The sequence below is a fragment of the Maniola hyperantus genome, chromosome 8, assembly GCF_902806685.2.
Source record: "Maniola hyperantus chromosome 8, iAphHyp1.2, whole genome shotgun sequence".
Lineage (NCBI taxonomy): Eukaryota > Metazoa > Arthropoda > Insecta > Lepidoptera > Nymphalidae > Maniola > Maniola hyperantus.
In genome coordinates, this window is record NC_048543.1 from 14,288,757 (window position 1) to 14,304,708 (window position 15,952).

Consider the following 15,952-nt stretch of genomic DNA (forward strand, 5'->3'; position numbering starts at 1 on the left):
CATCGACCTTTAGAATGAGATTTCGGCTTTGTAGAGGGTTGTCTCTGTCACTCATACTTATGTGACGTTTTGTCAGTCTGAACGACAGAGATAACGCTCTACGAAACCGATATCTCCTTCTAAAGGTCGATGTACGCGGCAGAAAATAATGTACGTCAGCCTTTAGAATGAGATTACATTATTTTTATGGGGCGTACCTACTGTACCTACAATATTTCCTGCCGTATGTTGTAGCTGATTTTGTATTCGGCAGTAAGGCAAATACATAAATTTCCCAAAGGTACCTACTTACTAAATAAACAAAAATATTGTTGGTCATTATTTCATAAGCTGTCCATAACTTTGCAAAAACCCAATGTAAGTAAATTACAAAATACGAAACCTGATCAGTACCCGTAGAACAAGATTTTACGTCTCACCAAACCAAACCAAATTCGAGAGTCGAAATACTTCCGCGTTACAGTAAACTGGATCTTAAATGCCTTGTTTTAAAGCTCAAGTTTGTCTACACTTCTACAGCCAGCGCTCCAAGCGGAAACATTGCGAAATTAAAATCAGTGGCATTGAATATTTGACTTCAATTCAAGGCTGTTTAGGTCCATTTTACTGTAACGCGGAAGTGTTTCGACTCTCGAATTTGGTTTGGTTTGGTGAGACGTAAAATCTTGTACTACGGGTACTGCTAAAGTTTTGAATTAAACTTTGTTTGGTTTAACTTGTAAAGAATGGGATATTTAGAAACATGATAGGAAGTAATGGCCAAGTAGATATGGTGACGAAATCGCAAGCCTACGTGAATAAAGTGTTGTTTACTTTGCAGGAAAGCATTGCCAAACGCGACCATTGTAGTGACGAGGGAAAAATTCAATGAGGCGAGCAACGTGACCCTCGAACATTATTATGAGGTACCTAACTAGCTTATACCCGGGACGTCTAACTTTTCGGATTTACGTGCATTTTAGGCAATTAAATATCACTTACTTTATTTATTTTATTTACTAGGAACACACACAATACATTAATTTAACACAAACTACGACACTTATAAACAAACACAGGCTGATAAATGTATCTATAAAATGTGTACACAGCATTTGCAAAATATCTTCACAAATAAAAAGTACTTAACTTTTTTTTTTTTTTTTTTTTTTTTTTTTTTTTTTTTTTTTTTTTTTTTTTTTTTTTTTTAATACAATAAAACTTAAGGCTAGCCTTATCTAATTACTATATAAATCATGACCGCGTGGAATGGTGCCAAGAATACTGGCTGCATTTCCGCGCTGGACAGCCAGGCTGATCCGCTGCGCAAAAAATGAGCCAGCCCTTCTGTCACCAGTTGAGGCTATTAATCGCGGTGAAATGTCTCGTAAAAAATTTTTAGCACTAAGACTCCATGGCCCCAGGGTCTCCACGGCAAACGGCACAAAAATGTAACTCTCTATAAGAGAGGCATACTTGCGCCGCTTGCCGTTTTCAGCTGTTTCTGCTGCGGCTCCCGGTCTTGATGCTGTCTTCCTGATATGACACGGGGCCAATGTGTCAACGCAAGTAGTACGTAGTAGTACGTCAACGTACTTAACTAACTACTTAACTAAATAACTAAGTTACTTAGGAGATGAACCCACCGTAAAGTCTTTAACGGTAAAGGAAAACATCGTGAGGAAACCTGCATGCTTGAGAGTTCTCCATAAACATGGTGGACTACGGTCTAAGCCCTTCTCATTGTGAGAGGAGAATCGTGCTCAGTAGTGGGCCGGCGATGGGTTGAAAAGATAATAAAGATGATGATGATTATATTTTAACTAGCTTATGCTCGCGACTTCGTCCGCGTGGACTACACAAATTTCAAACCCCTATTTCACCCCCTTAGGGGTTGAATTTTCAAAAATCCTTTCTTAGCGGATGCCTACGTTATAATAGCTATCTGCATGCCAAATTTCAGCCCGATCCGTCCAGTAGTTTACGCTGTGCGTTGATAGATCAATCAGTCAGTCAGTCAGTCAGTCACCTTTTCCTTTTATATATTTAGATTTTGTATTTTATAGGTATCCAACTTCGGTCCATCGGATTGGTTTCGGTTGGCGGCCCAAGTTCTTTTTCCTGAAAAGGTAATGTTAAAACTCTTATAATTTGGCACTCCAAAAAATGTTTATTTTGTAATGTTCATTGATTTCCTGTGCTAATATAAAATTTCTTAGGACCCGCAAAAAGTTATTTAAAAAATCTAGACTTTTGAATTTTCGAGAAAGTGCGTGCGTATGCGTGTGCACACCGCGAACATCGAAGTGAACATCGCCAATTACGAAAGAAAGAACTTATATTGGGTGTAGAGGGCTTTGCCAAAGTAGAGGTACGATAATCAAGGAGGTATTATAATCAAGACTTTTTTTACGAGATTTTTTTATTAGTTTGTCCATGTCAGCGGATTGAAAAAAAAAATCAAATAAAGGTTAACGAAAAAAACCTAAAACAATATAACGTAAAATTTATTAAATCAAATACATAGATATCATAATAATTAACAATTCTATAAAATAAACGTAAATTGACGACCTCCCTGGCGCAGTCGTGAGCGCTGTGGTCTTATTAGTGGGAGGTCCCGGGTTCGATTCCTGGCAGGGGTTTGGAATTTTATAATTTCTAAATTTCTTGTCTGGTCTGGTGGGAGGCTTCGGCTGTGGCTAGTTACCACCTTACCGGCAAAGCCGTGCCGCCAAGCGATTTAGCGGGTACGGGTTTATACCCCTTCCAGGTTAGCCCGCTATCATCTTAGACTGCATCATCACTTACCATCAGGTGAGTGCAATCTCACGGGCTAGGGTCTAGGGTCAAGGGCTAACTTGTATCTGAATAAAAAAAAAAAAAAATCTAAATTAAGCAATTAAAGATCTCGTTTAATTTAGAAGGATTCGGCTGGTGTGGCCGCCTCGTCGGTGGGCGTGGACAGTAATGTGCTTACTGTTAGTACCGAGAATAGCTATAGAGGTTCTTATATTTGTTTAATTTTTCAGATGAACTTATCAAGTCAGATCGAAGGATGTCAGTTAGGTGTAGGTCAGGAGCTAGAATGTACCTGGAACTTGCCAGCACATGTTTCCTTGCCCGTCGTTCTACCACTGCGGTTCGATATGGGTTTACATGGTAAATATAAACTTGTTTTACATAGATAAACATTTTATTTGTACACGAAAACATTTACATTATTAAATCGTCAAAGAGTCATAAAAGTTTATATATATAAAAAGGTTTCGTTTTTATTCCATTCCATTCTAATTTATTATATTCTGTCCAATTTTTCACTTATATATAACTTATCCACTTCTGTCTTCTTTTTTACTCATTAATTAATATATTTGTATAGGGCCCAGACCTAGATATGTTTAATTTACCTATATCGAATCATTTTTCAGGTCATTTTCTCTATGAAAATAATAATTTCAACGTAACGACAACAATTCTGATTCTTCAACAAGGACGAAATATGTATGTCTGAATTGTTTTTTTAATTGCTAACTTTATTTATGTTCAACTTATTATGGCTACGTAAACTAGATGACAACCGCCACTTTGTCCGCGTGAATTTAGATTTTTAGAATCTAAATTTAGTGATATTAAATTGTTTAGATAACTCTAAAAAGTTAGTGATGCGTACCTAGGATTCGAACCCCATCTAGTGATTGTTTTAATGATTTTTTCAGAACTAAATTCATATCTACTATATTAATATTGGAACCGGCAGCTCCTATCTGGCCATATATTGTTGGAGGCGTCACAGGCCTTCTTTTGCTGTCAATGTTGATATTAATATTTTACAAAGTGAGTACAAGCCTATTTAATAACGTTTTTCGCATTTAGTTAAATTTTTAATCAAGTTTCAATTTTACAACTATTTTTGTCCCTTTTCATACTTACCTTTGCCTTTGTGAATCCTTTAAGTTTAAGCCCTTTAAGTCTTAACATTCACTTCACTAGTTATAATATTGTAACTAAACTACAATGACAAGTCTCAATGTATTGCTATTCCTTTCATTGGTTTCATTCCCTTTCATTCTATTGGTGAAAAAGGATAGCACCTTTAATTCAGTTTAGTTAAGAGATAATCTACAACAGAATTAGCCACAATGTTTAGCATTCATTTCACTAGTTATGTCACAGTGTAGAGACAGTAGTCCGAGAGACGTTTTATCTCGTGTTGAGTGACGATCATGAAGACCCTTCAACACAGGGTCCTAACTACGTAGGCCAGTTTGGGTTACTCCTTTGCCCCATACTTAGGTACCATTGTTCTGTCTATACGGTTTCGTCAAACTATATTCTTACTCTGTGGCTATGTTATGTATTGTTTTCATTTATTAATTTGGAGAACAATTAGAACCTAGACAAGTAGTAAGTAGAGTTGGCGATAGAAGTTATAAATTTAGAATTAGAAAAAACTACAGCAAAAATACCAATAAAATAATGTGTTAACTAATTATTTTAGGTTGGATTCTTCTCAAGAAACCGTCCAGGCAATTTCAAGAAGCTCGACGAGCATGAAACGGCAGAAGATGCGAGTCCCTCTGGTGCTAATCCAGAAGACACCAGTAGTGTTGCTGCTGCAGACGTAGCCAGCAGTTGTGGTGCTGAGGAACCTTATTTTATCAATAAGACCTCGTCGATGGAATTGTTACCTGGTGACTCGTGAAATTTGAATTTCAAAAAAGATATCGCTCGCTTAATTGTATTATACACTAACTATCTATTTCCTCTATATATTGACCCTAGTCTTAAAGTTAAAAAAAAATTAAAAATTAATCGAGAAATTATTGTTTGAAAAAATTCGCTAACTAATTCGCGCGTGGTACCCCGCCGCATCACTCTGTCCTGACTCCTGCTCTGTCTCAGAAGTGCTACAGTTCACGACAGTAGAAGAATTTCAATGTCACTAGCAGGTGTCAAATATTAGTACATATTTTGATGCAGGTAGCCCTAAAGCAGCCCTATTTTTCTTTGATATTACGCACAGGTCACGTAGCCCGGCGCTCATATTCGTCACCCACTAAGTACTACACTCACAGATTAGAGTTTGTGTCAAGATATTTTTTTATACAAAAAAAAGTGCCGAGAATTGATCTAACCACTGAAATGGACACCAGAAAATTGTTTTTATTCGAACTTGGCTTTAACTCCCTGACGTGTCTTATTTTACAAGTACGCTGAAAAAGACGTGCCATACAAAATGACTCCATGATCCACACTAATTCATAGTCGCTCATCGGTCCTTCCTGTGTGGGGGACAATATGCAGAGAAACTTTTAGCTTTTATAAAGTAACTAGCTTATGCTCGCGACTTCGTCCGCGTGGACTACACAAATTTCAAACCCCTATTTCACCCCCTTAGGTGTTGAATTTTCAAAAATCCTTTCTTAGCGGATGCCTACGTCATAATAGCTACCTGCATACCAAATTTCAGCCCGATCCGTCCAGTAGTTTAAGCTGTGCTTTGATAGATCAGTCAGTCAGTCAGTCAGTCACCTTTTCCTTTTATATATTTAGACTAGCGACCCGCCCCGGCTTCGCATGGGTACAATGTACATAAGTACTAATGTGCTGTCAGTGAGGAGTGATTCTTTTGACATTTTGTTCAAATATCGTCATATTTCAACAAATTAACACAAAATGATATTAAACTATACCTATAAACCTACTCCTCTTGAATCACTCTATCTATTGGTGAAAACCGCATTAAAATCCGTTGCGTAGTTTAAAAGATCTACGCGTTCATACATACATACAGACAGCGGCAAGCGACATTATTTTATACTAGCTTATGCTCGCGACTTCGTCCGCGTGGACTACACAAATTTGAAACCCCTATTTCACCCCCTTAGGAGTTGAATTTTCAAAAATCCTTTCTTAGCGGACGCCTACGTCATAATAGCTATCTGCATGCCAAATTTCAGCCCGATCCGTCCAGTAGTTTGAGCTGTGCGTTGATAGATCAGTCAGTCAGTCAGTCAGTCAGTCAGTCACCTTTTCCTTTTATATATTTAGACTATGTAGAGATAGAGATGAAGGTCTGGCACGCGCTGGCTCTTAATCCATTACTGCTATCATCGCCAAAATGTCGAAAATCAAGTTTCTTCAAAAACCAGTCGGCAATCGCAAGTCCAGTGTATCGGCGTAAGACAATGGATCTAACTCTTTGCTGATAGGTACAGATTAAACAAGCAATATTGTGCTGTTGGTAGTTTTGCTGCATTTTCCGCTACAATAGCTTTGTTTAAACTCTTGACCGCAATCCGTAGGTAGACCTAGTAATAGTCCCGCAAATTGCTAATCCGCGTGGCCGCCATTTTAGTGACGTCAGCACTAGACTGAAGTTTCAAGCTGATGGTATATTTTTATTTCGGCTGACGTCATTTCGAGACATAGTTCCAGCGCAATAGCAATTTGCGGGAATTTGCAAGATCTTTTCGCATGGACATTTAATGATCTGGACGGTGACAGACTAATTACTTAAAAGAGTTTCCAAGGTAGGTAAGTACTATTGAAAGTTGTAAGTTTGTATGTAGGGGGTAAGTGATCTCCGAAACTGATGACCGGTTCTGAAAATTATTTCATTTATAGATATCCTCACCCCGATCAGTGGCGCAGCTAGGTAACCAAGGGCCCTGGGGCAAATCAAAAATGGGGCCCCACTGCTATCTAAACTGGTTAGTTTTTACCAAGTAAAAATATTAAATATACAAATACATTCACCGAAAGAATTAAGGGCGATTCCCTATATAGTAACTTACGAATTATCATATTTTTTTTTCTTTTTTTTTTCTTTAGGGCCCCGGGGCATTGCCCCGCCTAGCCCCTAGGTAGCTACGCCACTGACCCCTATTGCTTTCACTACCCATCATCGATGTAAATTTAAATGGAGCAACGAAACGGCGTGATATTTTGCATGGATACCTAGCTAAAGAGTGAGATACCCTACTTTTATCCAGAAAAAACCGGTCAAGTGCGAGTCGGGCTCGCACACGAAGGTTTCCGTACCATGTACATTGTACAAGGTATTTTGTCATTTTTATGTGCACCATTGCAAGTTAGTGGCAAAAGCGCCATCTATATGTGATTTTTTGTGTGATTTTTTCACGACAAATTCACGGTTTTCGGATTTATTCCTTTACTTGTGCTATAAAAGCAACCTACCTACCATATGATTCTAGGTCAACGGGAAGTCAGGGGGTCGTGATGCAGCACATGTGCGACAGCGAAAGCCCAATCTCTAATAATAATTTAAAAAAAACTGACCAATTGCGAGTGCACATGAAAGGTTCCGAACCATAGAGCAGAAACAAAGAGGAGTTGGCCTAAGCAACTGTGCACTGTGATTTTCAACTAGGTCCTGACGTCATCACTGTGGGCGGGGCCTTAGTTAGTATGCTGTCTGCGTTCGTCAGGTTCACATATATTGAGACTCGTATTATCGGTGTGTTTTCGCGTTTTAAGAACAAAAGGATGAAGTGTTGTGTTTTATCGTGTCAAGTTATTCAGACAGACGTTCTGATGCTATGAATGGTATCACATTTCATTTGTAAGTAATTTTATACGTAATTTCTACACTTATTGACATCTAGTGTGAGATAGCTGAACTATGTAGTGACATCAATATATCGATGTTAGGTCGCTAAGCGAGTAGTTTTGCTACTAACCCGCAGATGGAAAATTGAGAAGTGGGCGGCGTTCCACAACCCCTCACCCCGCAAAATGTCACTCGATATTTCATAGGGAAATCTTAATACAACATCTCCTCTTTGTTTCTGCTCTATGTTCCGAACCATCGTTCCAGAATACCTAAGTACTTTTTAATTTTTTTAATTTACATGGCGTCCATAAGACAATATTTAAGCCATAAATCCTCGCAGACGAAGTCGCTGGCTGAATCTAGTCTAGCCATAGACAGATATGACACAGTGAGCGGCTCGGATGACGCCTATAGTCACTCGCTCGCCAGTGCACGCGCCAGCAACTATCCTCACGTCCATGTTGTCTTCCTCCGCCTCCATCGTGATGCAGCGCATGTGCGACAACGAAAGCCCAATCTGTAATGATAATTTAAAAAACCGGTCAAGTGCGAGTTGGTCTCGCACGTAATAGGTACCATACCGTCGTACAAGATGAAGTACTTTTTATTTATTTTTTAATTTACATGGCGTCCATTTTGAAATTTTTATTATTTGTTGAGTGGCAATAGCACAAATATGCAACTAGCGTGGCTCCCTCAGTCTTTCTCGCTCTAGCAGAGGTACTTACTTGTGAGATGTTATTCCTTCCTTCTATTTTACGTTCGCTTCGGCTATTATAGCCTAGTATACTGCAACCCACCATTGCACAATAACAAAAAACAACAAATCAAATCAATTATTTCTTTAAAATACTTGAGTCAACAAAACCTCACTTCACATTGTTTGTCAAGATCTCACGTACAAAATACATCTTGACAAACAAAAAAAGTTGCCACGGTGATAAGGACAAAACATAGTCATTTTGTCACATTCTAATACCTTTGAGTTTAAATGCATATCAGGGCACACTCAGAGTCACAATAGGGCTTCTTCTACAGGTATTTATTCTGAGAGCAATAGAAATACACACTCTATGTAAATTTCAACTCTCTAACTATAGTGGTTTATGAGATACAGCCCGCTGACAGACAGACAAACGCATGGACAGTAGAGGCTTAGCAATACGGTCTCGTTGGCACCCTTTGAGTACGAAAATCTAAAAAATTAAAACATGACTGCCCTACCATGTTATTTTTTTTATAAAACTTAGAACCCTGAAAACATTACCCTCCTTTTTTGGGCCGCTGTGTAATGAAACATACCAACTTATAGATCATCATCATCATCATGATCAACCGATACCCGGCTCACTATAGAACACGGGTCTCCTCTCAGTATGAAAAAGGTTTCGCCATAGTCCACCACGCTAGCCAAGTGCAGATTGGCAGACTTCACAGATCTTTGAGAACATTATGGAGAACTCTCAGGCATGCAGGTTTCCTCACGATGTTTTCCTTCACCTTTAAAGCGAGTGAAATTTAATTTCTTAAAACGCACATAACTCCGAAAAGTTAGAGGTGCGGGATTGAACCCCCGACCTCCCAAATAGAAGGCGGACGTCGTAACCACTTGTCTATCATGGCTTATATGTATCATCATCATCATCATCAACCAATAGACGTCCACTGCTGGATATAGGTCTCTTGTATGGACTTCCACACGCCACGGTCTTGCGCCGCCTGAATCCAGCGGCTCCCTGCGTCTAATGTCGTCCGTCCACCTAGTGGGGAGGGTCTTCAAACGCTAGTTAACCTATACAATGAACCAAAAGCTTAATTTGTCTACACTTCTACACTAATATTATAAAGAGGAAAACTTTGTTTGTTTGTTTGTACTGAATAGGCTCAAAAACTACTGGACCGATTTTAAAAATTCTTTCACCATTCGAAAGCTACATTATCCACGAGTAACATAGGCTATATTTTATTTTGGAAAAAAATAGGGTTCCGTAAGATATTTGGGTTTTCGGACACAAGGTGTAAAAAATCAACCAGAAAAGTTACTTATTTTGCGTACGCTGCCTAAACTATAAAAGATAGAACCATAAAATGTTCTAATTAATTGTAGATCTTATAAATATCTACAAAAAAGTCCGCGACACACTATACCCATCTATGTCGAGTGAGGCACAGCAACCATTTTTTATTTAAAAATCTTGAATTTTTTTTGGACTACATTTAAACGCGTTTATTTTACTCATGCTATTAATCCTTATCAAAATAAATGATTTCATCACTAAGAACAGTTTATGGAGATAATATTTGGTCTTTGAATGATTAAAATTGGATGTTTGGTTTTGAAGTTATGGCGAAATTAAAATATTACGATTTCTGCTGCACGGCCCGTTGTCTACACTAATATTATAAAGAGGAAAACTTTGTTTGTTTGTTTGTTTGTTTGTTTGTTTGTTTGTACTGAATAGGCTCAAAAACTACTGGACCGATTTTAAAAATTCTTTCACCATTCGAAAGCTACATTATCCACGAGTAACATAGGCTATATTTTATTTTGGAAAAAAAATAGGGTTCCGTAAGATATTTGGGTTTTTCGGACACAAGGTGTAAAAAATCAACCAGAAAAGTTACTTATTTTGCTTACGCTGCCTAAACTATAAAAGATAGAACCATAAAATGTTCTAATTAATTGTAGATCTTATAAATATCTACAAAAAAGTCCGCGACACACTATACCCATCTATGTCGAGTGAGGCACAGCAACCATTTTTTTATTTAAAAATCTTGAATTTTTTTTGGACTACATTTAAACGCGTTTATTTTACTCATGCTATTAATCCTTATCAAAATAAATGATTTCATCACTAAGAACAGTTTATGGAGATAATATTTGGTCTTTGAATGATTAAAATTGGACGTTTGGTTTTGAAGTTATGGCGAAATTAAAATATTACGATTTCTGCTGCACGGCCCGTTGTCTACACTAATATTATAAAGAGGAAAACTTTGTTTGTTTGTTTGTTTGTTTGTTTGTTTGATTGTACTGAATAGGCTCAAAAACTACTGGACCGATTTTAAAAATTCTTTCACCATTCGAAAGCTACATTATCCACGAGTAACATAGGCTATATTTTATTTTGGAAAAAAATAGGGTTCCGTAAGATATTTGGGTTTTTCGGACACAAGGTGTAAAAAATCAACCAGAAAAGTTACTTATTTTGCGTACGTATTATATAAAGAGGTAATGTCGTTAAGTTTGTTTGTAGGGGGTAATCTTTAGAACTACTGAACCGATTTTAAAAATTCTTTCACCAGTAGAAAGCTACATTATTCCTTAGTGACATAGGCTATACGGGATCTTTAAAAACCTAAATCTACGCGGGCGAAGCCGCGGGGATCAGCTAGTATTATATAAAGAGGTAATGTCGTTAAGTTTGTTTGTAGGGGGTAATCTTTAGAACTACTGAACCGATTTTAAAAATTCTTTCACCAGTAGAAAGCTACATTATTCCTGAGTGACATTGGCTATACGGGATCTTTAAAAACCTAAATCTACGCGGGCGAAGCCGCGGGGATCAGCTAGTTTGCTATAATCCGCTGAAACAGGTCGAATCTGTATGGTGCAACATGCAGCATGCGAAATGCACCGCCCGCCCTCGCACTGCTAAACATGCAGGAAGAAGCAGCCACCAGGCAAGCAATACGCACCCGCACCACGCAGCACCACACAAATCCCAAAACACACTCGACGCACGTTTCGCCCCGACACCGGAGCATCCTCAGAAGATGTAGACCTTACAATGCACAAATGCAAATATACAAATATAAATAAATAAATAAATAAAATAAAATGTTTTTATTTCGACTAACAAGGATCATATTGGTGTTAGTAATTGAAAAAGATGAAAAAAGGAGAACAAGAGAGAAAACAGAAGGCTAAAGAGATGAAACGCGAGTTACTATAACGGTAAATTAGAATGTTGATTAATGAATGACTTAAATTGTAATAAATTGTTTGTAAACACCATATTGTTAATTATTACTATATTTAAGGTTGATTCTGTGTTAATTTTGATATCAATAAATGTTTGATTTCATATAAAATAGCCTTTTAATTCCTGTGTACGAAAGCTCCCCACTATGTACGAATGTACCCTAGTCGATGTACGAAGCTACCTCGCGTGTGGGGTGCTTTCGTACGATTTCCATTTTTTGGGAAATTCATCATAGCTTTGTCATCTTACTTTGCATCAACACTGAACTACACTATAATTAAAGCCAGATAACTAGGTAATCCAGCAGCGTTGAAATTATTTTGAAATATTTATTAGTTTTGTTTTTACATGACCTAGAGTAAAAAGTGTACGAATCCTACCTGCTTTCCCCTACACGAAACTTAGAATAGAATAGAATAGAATAATGTTTATTCGAGGTATATAGGTGGTACATGGTGTAGGCAATATCGTCCTGTACAGCAGTGCAACACCTCGAACAGGTAGGCCACTCAGCTTGTGTTGAGACGTCGGGCCCCTCAGACACAAACCTCTAGAGCAAATATCTGAGGTACCAGATGCCCCAACGCTGATTTTCAGTGACCGCCTTTTAAATATTACCTAAACGTCAGTGGCATAGAATATATAAAGTTGGCGAGTAAATGGATAAATAAAATGAAATAAAGTGTTTACAGTTTTTAAATTTAAAGTGATATAGGACATAAAAGAAGAAATAAGAAATAATACATTGAAATAGATGTTGTAAATTGTAAGAATAGGAAAATTGTACGATAGTTTTTTTTTTGTAAGTATAATAAAGAAAAAATAAAATAAAATAAAATAGCTCGCAAGGTGTGGATAAGAAAGTAAACTTAAACCTAATTGTTAGTAATTATTAATATTAGTGTTAGTAATTACACGAAACTTAAACCTATTTGTTAGTAAAAAATCTATAACTATTTAAATTAGGACAGGATCGATTTGCCAGCACGTGAATCATACAACAGTGATTCAAGTACTGGCAGTCGAATATAGTTAACCTGTGTCTCCACGTTGAGTTCCTCGTCATAATCACCGTAAGTGACGTCTTGTTCATAAACTTCGGAGTACAGGAGTTTCATTTTCTCCATATTAGTACAGTTACCGCATTTCCACACTCCGTCAGGGTACAATATTGGTACATCATCTACAGGTTCTGTAATATAAAACGATGTTTAGGGTTCCGAACCTCAGAAGGAAAAAGGAACCTATATAGGATAACTTTGTTGTCTGTCTGTCCATCTCACCGTCGTGTCTGTCAATAAAACCTATCTAGAGTAATTTCCGTTGGCCTAGAATCATGAAATTTGGCAAGTAGGTAGGTCTTATAGCATAAGGGAAATCCGAAAACCATGAATTTGTAGTTACATAACAAAAAATGTGTAACGAAAAAATTAATTTACTAATTTTTTTTTTTAAAGAATATTAGCCATGTTAAATGACTAATATTCCCCTTTCCTCTCCAACTAAGCGTCAAGCTTGTGCTAGGAGTAGGTACGACAATAGTGCAACGGGCGGGGCTTGAACCATCGACCTTTCGGTTTTCAGTCCACTCCTTTACCGGTTGAGCTATTGAGACTCAAAATTACATAGATGGCGCAGTCCGTCATTAACTTGCAATGTTCTACATAAACGTGTTAGGTTTGTCTTGTATCGAACAAGACAAACCTACGGAACCATTCGTGTGCGAATCCGACTCGCACTTGACTGGATTTTTTAATTTTATTTACTGCGTTTTACCGTATAGGAGAACCAGATTAACCGACGTAGCTCAATGTATAATACTATAGTACGCGGCAGATAATAATGATCATCAACCTTTAAAAAGAGAATAGCGGTTTTGTAGAGCATTGTCTCCGTTGAGACCGACAAAACGTCACATTGGTATGAACAAAGCGGAAATCTCATTCTAAAGGTCGATGTACATTATTTTCTGCCGCGTACTATACCTTCATGATCCTGTTTATCGATATTTTCATTTGGTTTCATTTCTTCATTGTCATATTCTCCATTCAGTAACATATCTATGACAGGATCGATTTCATCATACTTACTGGTTTCAACTTTTGCTGACGCACTTGTCACCATAACGAAACTTAATAAAATATAAATAATAGCCATTACTGCTCATTTATATCTAACAATATTCATATATTTAATAATATACTTAATATATGATTTATACAAGTTTATAACCACCAGTTATTACTTTTAGTATATTATTGTGTACTTAGTAATTTTATTAATTAATATTAAACTAACATTATTTGCAGAAATTATAGATGTAATCGCACACAAACTATAAAACCATTAAACTTAATTATTTATCTATTGGCTCTGAAATCGACATATACAAGTACGCTGGAAAAGGTGTGCCATTCAAAATGACAGTTTTTTTTAAATACTTATTAGGTATAGACCAGGAATCGGAGGTCGGGAGTTTGATCCCGGGCACGCACCTCTAATTTTTCGGAGCTATGTGCGATATCACTTCCTAGTGGAAGGCTAGTAGAAGGAAAACAACCTGCATGTCTGAGAGTTCGTCATAATGTTCTCAAAAGTGTGTGAAGTCTACTAACCCGCACATGGCTTGCGTGATAGACTATGACCAAAACCCTTCTCACTCTGAGAGGAGACCCGTGCTCTGTAGTGAGCCGGCGATGGGTTTATCAAGATTACACTCACATGACACTCACTGCTGCAATCAGCGCCAAAATGACGAAAATCGAGTTGCTTCTAAAACAGTAGGGCGATTGTCTAAAACCTGCATCAATCATTATTACAATCTCAATTGTTCTGATTGGCTGAATTGGTGCGATTCGTGTTGCAACAATGCATTGTAGCCAATAGTAAGCGAGCGTTAACCAGCGGCCCTACCGCGGTTGTTTGACAGTTACAATGTCACGATCGCAATCATCTCTGATTGGTTAATGCTCGCTCACTATTGGCTACAATCGCTACAATGCATTGTTGCAACAAGAATCGCACAAATTCAGCCAATCAGAACAATTGAGATTGTAATAATGATTGATGCAGGTTTTAGACAATCGCCCTACAGTTAGAGATGATTGCGATCGTGACATTGTACCTGTCATTCTCCCGCAATCGCGCAGCCGGTCAGCAATCGCAAGTCTAGCGCACTTAGATCAGCAGATATCAGTGTCTATAGGTATGTTCAGATGTCTTGATACCGCAGGTTATCAGGAGGTCAATAACAATATGTTATCACTACATCCCTACTAATAATATTATATCTTATTAATGCGAAACTGTTTTTGTTAGGGTTCCGTACCTCAAAAGGAAAAACGGAACCCTTATATGATCACTTTGTTAACTGTCTGTCTGTCCGCCTGTCTCTCAAGAAACCTATAGGGTACCTACTTCCCGTTGACCTAGGATCATGAAATTTGGCAGGAAGGTAGGTTTTATAGCAGACATGAGGGGGAAAATCATGAATGTGTTCATGAACAAATATTCATGTAATTAACATAATAATTGTAAATGCTAGGTAACTATTGCACACCATTATAATACACTGTGACCTGACTGCTGTACCATCTATAAAACGTGTATTTGCAATAATAAATTATGATTATGATTATGATTATGATTGCTATTTTCAACTTATAACGTAAGATTAAATGGGGTATCATATGAAAGGGCTTTACTTGTACATTCTAAAACAGATTTTAATTTATTTTTAGGTTAACATAATAGTTTTTGATTTATCGTGCAAAATGTCGATAAAAAGTCAAAAGTCAAATGATTTATTCAAAATAGGTAATAAATTACTCTTATTGATGGTCTGGTATGGTGTTAGATTTGTAAGATATAGTGGTGATAAATAAATAAATAAATAATAATAAAATATATGCTTTATTGTTTTCATTATTGCTAGTAACTAGTATGTTATATCTATAGTATATTAGATACGTAACGTAACGTACGTAAACTAAAAACTAAAAGCTAACAATAAACAAAAGGTCGCAAACTCAGCATAGCTGAGCACTGCTCACAATGCTCAGCGCTGGTACGATAATACGATTGTAGTACGGAATCCTCAGTGCGCGAGTCTGACTCGCTCTTGGCCGGTTTTTTGTTGGTTGTTCTGTCCTTTAGGTTTGACGACAATCATGCTCCATAAAAAGCAATGATGAGATCATCTTCTTATGTTTGGAGCATGCTTGCGAAAAGATACCTATTCACTCTCGACTCTTGCCTTGAATGAAGGTAGGTATTTAGATTATACCTACGTGGCAGGAAACACGGACGCCAGAAGAATATTCCGCGGTTCCTATCAGAAACATTGAGCATAAACGTTCCACGAGTAAATTGTATGTCTTCCGGCATCAGTTTTCCCCTTCACTTG

General features: G+C 37.4%; 2 protein-coding genes across 3 annotated transcripts in view; one reads left to right on the plus strand and one right to left on the minus strand.

Annotated features, from left to right (window-relative positions):
- LOC117984751 (integrin alpha-9-like) overlaps positions 1-4,754 on the plus strand; it is a 41,216-nt gene extending 36,462 nt beyond the window's left edge. The window contains exons 16-21 of the mRNA XM_069500117.1: positions 821-905; positions 2,046-2,108; positions 3,012-3,141; positions 3,411-3,483; positions 3,699-3,816; positions 4,481-4,754. Of these exons, the coding sequence (XP_069356218.1) occupies positions 821-905; positions 2,046-2,108; positions 3,012-3,141; positions 3,411-3,483; positions 3,699-3,816; positions 4,481-4,684 (673 nt within the window). The 3' untranslated portion in view covers positions 4,685-4,754. The remainder of the gene's footprint in view (positions 1-820; positions 906-2,045; positions 2,109-3,011; positions 3,142-3,410; positions 3,484-3,698; positions 3,817-4,480) is intronic.
- A 2,768-nt stretch (positions 4,755-7,522) lies between these two features.
- LOC117984596 (uncharacterized) lies at positions 7,523-13,854 on the minus strand. Of its 2 annotated transcripts, none has more exons than XM_069500155.1 (3): positions 13,638-13,854; positions 12,585-12,739; positions 7,523-8,075 (listed from the first exon to the last, which is right to left on the minus strand). In XM_069500155.1, exons 1-3 carry the CDS (start codon positions 13,702-13,704, stop codon positions 7,923-7,925), a joined length of 375 nt encoding a protein of 124 aa, XP_069356256.1. In that variant the 5' UTR covers positions 13,705-13,854; the 3' UTR covers positions 7,523-7,922. The 2 variants fall into 2 exon arrangements, with proteins under 2 accessions (XP_069356256.1, XP_034827109.1); XM_034971218.2 differs by having other exon boundaries at positions 13,533-13,854.
- Between the last annotated feature and the right edge of the window lie 2,098 nt (positions 13,855-15,952).

Excerpts from the sequence above, each read along its gene's own strand:
- LOC117984596 (XM_034971218.2), bottom strand. The coding sequence starts at position 13,704 with ATGGCTATTATTTATATTTTATTAAGTTTCGTTATGGTGACAAGTGCG. Across the intron at positions 12,740-13,532 it reads CGATAAACAGGATCATGAAG|AACCTGTAGATGATGTACCA; the intron begins GTATAGTACGCG and ends TTTATATTACAG. Across the intron at positions 8,076-12,584 it reads AACTCAACGTGGAGACACAG|ATTGGGCTTTCGTTGTCGCA; the intron begins GTTAACTATATT and ends TTATCATTACAG.